General features: G+C 36.9%; 1 protein-coding gene across 1 annotated transcript; it reads right to left on the bottom strand.

Annotated features, from left to right (window-relative positions):
- Positions 1-1,035: 1,035 nt before the first annotated feature.
- six6a (SIX homeobox 6a) lies at positions 1,036-4,455 on the bottom strand. The gene is made up of 2 exons (XM_055640040.1): positions 3,769-4,455; positions 1,036-3,120 (listed from the first exon to the last, which is right to left on the bottom strand). The coding sequence occupies exons 1-2, from the start codon at positions 4,338-4,340 to the stop codon at positions 2,916-2,918; spliced, it is 777 nt and encodes a 258-aa protein (XP_055496015.1). The 5' UTR covers positions 4,341-4,455; the 3' UTR covers positions 1,036-2,915.
- Between the last annotated feature and the right edge of the window lie 475 nt (positions 4,456-4,930).

The raw sequence follows: 4,930 nt of genomic DNA on the forward strand, positions 1-4,930 counted from the left end.
GAAATACCACTAAATTTCATGCCACACACATATTGAATACTCCATCTTTATTGGCTCTCGGTGATGTCATAGATATACAAATAATAGTTAAAAATCTAAAAATTATGTTATTGGAGTTAATAACTGAATTAATTCGACTAGCTATATCAGCTCGATTTGAATAATAACCAGAAGGAAAATATGACATTATCTTGACGGGTGAAGTCGACCATTCGTAGTTCTGAGCCTCACTGTAGTAGGCATCATGATAATGATAAATTATCCTCATTAAGTTATCTAGAAAAACGCAAATTGATGAAACTAGACGTTACTCTAATGCCCGAACGAATTGACCTCGAGTGGACCTTTCGAGAAAAAGACTTCCACACAAAGCGCCATCAAATAAATTGTTTAAAATGAAGATTAACAAACTAACAGGCCTTTCAGAATTATGGGAAATGAATTGCGACACCAAGTAATGTTGTTGAATCATTTCCTAACATTTCCAAAATGTAAAATTCGACTGTTCATTAAAATATAAGAAACTAACTTGTAAGACTTTCGTTAACAATCCACTTTGGGTAAGCCTTTACCTACAGTAAGCTACTTGGATTAACACAGCTACTATTCCTCATACCATTACAGGCCTCGGTAATTTGGCAGACTAAAATGATTGTATTTTAACCAACATCCCTTGGTTGCTTAGTTGCTGCGTTCGTAACACAATCGCAATAAAATAACAACTAATCAACATGTACTTTGAAGCAAAAATATAATTCACCAAAAATGTATTCCTAAATGGAAAAACGTATCTTGCTAAACTGTAGCTTTTATCTAGACTATATGCCTACGCTTATGTTGTATACAAATAAACAAACATCTAATTAAAAATAACTATAAATAAAGGAATTAACGCATTAATCAGCATACTGTCATTAGAAAGGCGTTCATGGTAAACAGTAGATATTGTAAAATCAGGGGAGATCGCGAGCATCTGTGCAAGACACTGACGTGCGACGGGAAACAAAATGCGAAGTTCTTAGTAGATAAATATGAAATAACACTCTAGGTTGTATTATTAGTTTCACGGTTTCTTCTAACACATCGCTGCTTTCATACCAGAAAATAAATGTAGGAATAGTCGACAATAATGAATTGTTTAAGATACCGTAGCTTGTACTGTTTTGCAGTTCAGTAACATATTTTAGATAAACGTTCGCTTGCATCAATGGAAGCCGAGATGTCATCCTTTGTATACAACATTTAAAGAATTAAGAGGAAGTATGTTTTTAGTACATAACACACACGTGCATTTTAATTAAATGGAGAAATATAAAACATCCTCTCTCTTTAAATGGAAGAGAGCCTCCATACTATTTGGTATGCAAGGCAGAAACCCGCAGATGGTGGAAATCTGAAATAAAAACAGAACATGCTTGAAATAGCAGTTCAAACATCATCTGTGGGTTGTGGCAACGTCTAATCAGAGCTGCTGACAGCACTGTTAGCATTTACTGTTGTATTTCTGTTCAGCTACACTGCTTTTAAAACCACGTCATCCCGCAACTTGAATAAAATGTGTAAACCAATAAAATAATAGTAACGTGATTCATACAAATAATACAATTTTACCAAATATTGATCCATAGGATGTCTTAGCAGTTGCTTTTTAGAGTGGGGACTATTTCCGAGAACGTTCTTTTTTGAAAGAAAGTAATTGCAACCCATGGCCAGTCTCTTCGTAAACTGCTGCAGACATTAGCGATTTTACATGCATTGTACCATTCCCTAAAGCAATGTTTATTTTAAACTGTCTACAGCATGTTCTGTTGTAATGACGCATAGAAAGTAAGCAAAATGTCTCCTTACTTTCGACACACGATTTCAAAAATGATTATATTATAAATTATTTGACAAACTGCTTCGAATGCAAGATACAATTTTAAAGAAAATGTGCGATGAATATATCTAATTGCGTCTTTCTTTTATGTCAACACAGGCTTCAATTATAAAACCTAAGCTGTTATAGAAGGGTTTAATATATAGTTAACAACAAACAACATATCACTCTTCCCGATTACCAATAAGCGCAAATGTACATGGTCACGATATATCATTCTATAATTATTAAGGGTTCAATAACAGACAAGAAATCAAATTACACTGAAAATATTTAAATTCAATTCCTGATGGAGAAACACAATGAAAAAAAGCCGCCAAGAGCAAATAGAGCACTGCTCAACGGCTTAAAGATCAATGTTAAATTGTATAATGCAAAACCATATTAGTTTTAAGGGGGCAGAAACGTAACGTTTGTCTCTCTCTTACAGTATAAGATTAAACGATTCATTCAGATTTAATTTATTCAGATAAAAACATCAAAATGTCTATCAAAACCATTATGGAATTTAAATTTACGATGGCAATCTATTGAAAGCACAGAAAAACTGAAGCTCCAGATAAAAAGCCCGTCGTTAAATATTTTATTTTATTTCAAATTGTGGATTCGCTAGCTAACATACAACATTCTACAAACATTCTTTTTCACAAGGAAACAAACAAATAATTAAAAAAAACTAACAAAGCAACCCCTTTCAATAGATGAACAAACATATGTTAATATGTATATATAACTTTAAAGTAAAGTAAAAATATAACACCGACTTTCAACATGAAATACCCACGAAGGTACAGGGCAGGTGCTCAAAATGTTGCAGCTTGACACAAATGGTTTTTGAGGCATCACTTCGGTATTTTTTTCTTTATATATATATATCCTTTCAATAAAGGCAACAACTAGTTTTTAAGACCATTGTCGTTAAATCTTCTGCCTTACAGCAAAAACAGTCGTTCTTAAGAAATCAATGCAAGCATGTGGCGATTGTGATTACTGACAGTCTTTGCCCAAATCCTTGTGCAGGAATTTGGAGGCACTCTCAAGATGCGGGCTTTTTCTCCCCCTCAGATGTCGCAGTCACTGTCGCTCGATGTGATGGAAATAGCCTAAGTGGCCGTTTTGCTTCTCCCCGAGACGTTGCAGAGGCTAGTGCGGGACTTGAGGCGCCCACCAATGGCTCCACGGCAGCGTCTTCCTCGTTCAAAGAGCGCACGGTTACCTGTGACAAAATCTGCTGCTGCAGCCTGCTCGCGTGAGGAGAAAGAACACACCCAGAATTATAAACTAACGTAACAAAAATCTGCACTGATATACAACCATGCTTCATATATCAGTGACATTCATTAATAAAATAATCAATTCAATGTTTGTAAAATGAGTTTCGAACAATAAACAAATGACCTCGAGATTTATGACTTAAAATGCTCATACACAGAATAAATAAATTCATAACATTCTGGAAAATTCCGTAATAAGAATGATTGAGTTTGAAGGTCTATGCCAGTGACCTGTTTCGTAAGGAAATCTAAATATGTATTTGAAAATAAATATTCTGCAGAGTTAATATGGCAGCTTCATATCAGTTTTATTGTACGAACTGCATCTTTAAGTATCACCGAGCGATAGTTATGATTTATGAGTTCACTTTGGTAGACAGTTTTAAGCACACACAGGGATGCTTCAATAGATCAGTGAATTCTAAAAAATGTTTCCGATTCCATGCATGATTACAAATTAGGATATATTTAAATAAAACCAAACGATCTTTATAAATTCAGCACTTCGACTCTGCCAGATACACTGCTGCCACATTTGACAGAATGGTTAATCCATTCCGCCAGATATTTACTTATCGATACATAAAGATATTTAAGAAACACATATATACCCACCTATTTTTAGCTGCTGCTGCTCTGTCCCTTTGCCTACGATTCTTAAACCAGTTCCCCACTTGTGTTGGTGTAAGTCCAGTTGCTTGAGCAAGCTCTCGTTTTTTGCTTGGGTTCGGATAAGGGTCTTGCAGGTACCACTCTCTCAACAAATGCCTCGTTCTTTCCTTGAAGCAGTGAGTCTTTTGTTCTCCGTCCCAGATGGTTCTGGGTAGCGGGAACTTCTTTCTTACCCTGTACTTGTCCACTGGACCCAAGGGGCGACCTCGTAGTTTCTCTGCTTCCTGGTAATGAGCTTCTAGCCAAAGGGCCTGCAACTTGCCGTGTGACTCTTTCGTGAACTTGTGATTCTCCAGGATATGATATAGCTCTCTAAAGTTGCCCGTGTGGAATGCGACAATGGCCCGTGCTCTGAGGACGGATTCGTTTTTGTTGAGTGCTTCACATGCTGCTGGGGCCACTGGCAGGGACCAGAGGAAGCGACCAAGGCGCTCAATGTCTCCGCTCTCCTCCAACGTCTCACAAACCCCCGCCACCTGCTGAGGGCTGAAATTCAGAATTGGAAGCTGGAACATTGAATTTTCTTTATTTCGAAGCTAAGTAAATGTAAACCCAAATTAACGGCACGAATTCCAAAAGGCAAATAAAATAGACGATACGCTCTGGTTAGGATCCCACACGCCAAATATGAACTTGGTGTTCCAAGTACCAGGGCTACCAGTAGATCCTTTGCGGCAGCGATGATGAGATGCTGTTAAAAGCCGGAGAAAAAAGGATTCAACCCACATCTGATTTTCTATTGGACTTGGCAGATTCGGTGCTTTGTTGCCATGGCTGCCTGTCAATCACTGCCAGGTTTGCCAATCAACCAGAAGCAATGGTCACAATTTCATCACCTCCAAATAAACAGCGCGCTTGTTGGAAAAGCAATCATGCTGACCTTCACTTCAACATTTGATAAATCTAAAACACAAAGCAATGAGAAATTGATGGTACGGCTAAAAACATTTCCGCGTTAAATACATACGTTTTCCAATCTAAGATTAATATGTCGGATGGCTTGAATTGTGTGTGGACCAGTGTGAAATATTAATTCAGGTGGCAAAATTGAACTCTCCAATTTTGGTTCAGTAAGTATATATGTTTTTTATCTGTAATTATATGT

The sequence above is a fragment of the Leucoraja erinacea genome, chromosome 9, assembly GCF_028641065.1.
Source record: "Leucoraja erinacea ecotype New England chromosome 9, Leri_hhj_1, whole genome shotgun sequence".
Taxonomy (NCBI): Eukaryota; Metazoa; Chordata; class Chondrichthyes; order Rajiformes; family Rajidae; genus Leucoraja; species Leucoraja erinaceus.

Excerpts from the sequence above, each read along its gene's own strand:
- six6a (XM_055640040.1), bottom strand. The coding sequence starts at position 4,340 with ATGTTCCAGCTTCCAATTCTGAATTTCAGCCCTCAGCAGGTGGCGGGG. Across the intron at positions 3,121-3,768 it reads GCAGCAGCAGCTAAAAATAG|GCTGCAGCAGCAGATTTTGT; the intron begins GTGGGTATATAT and ends TCACGCGAGCAG.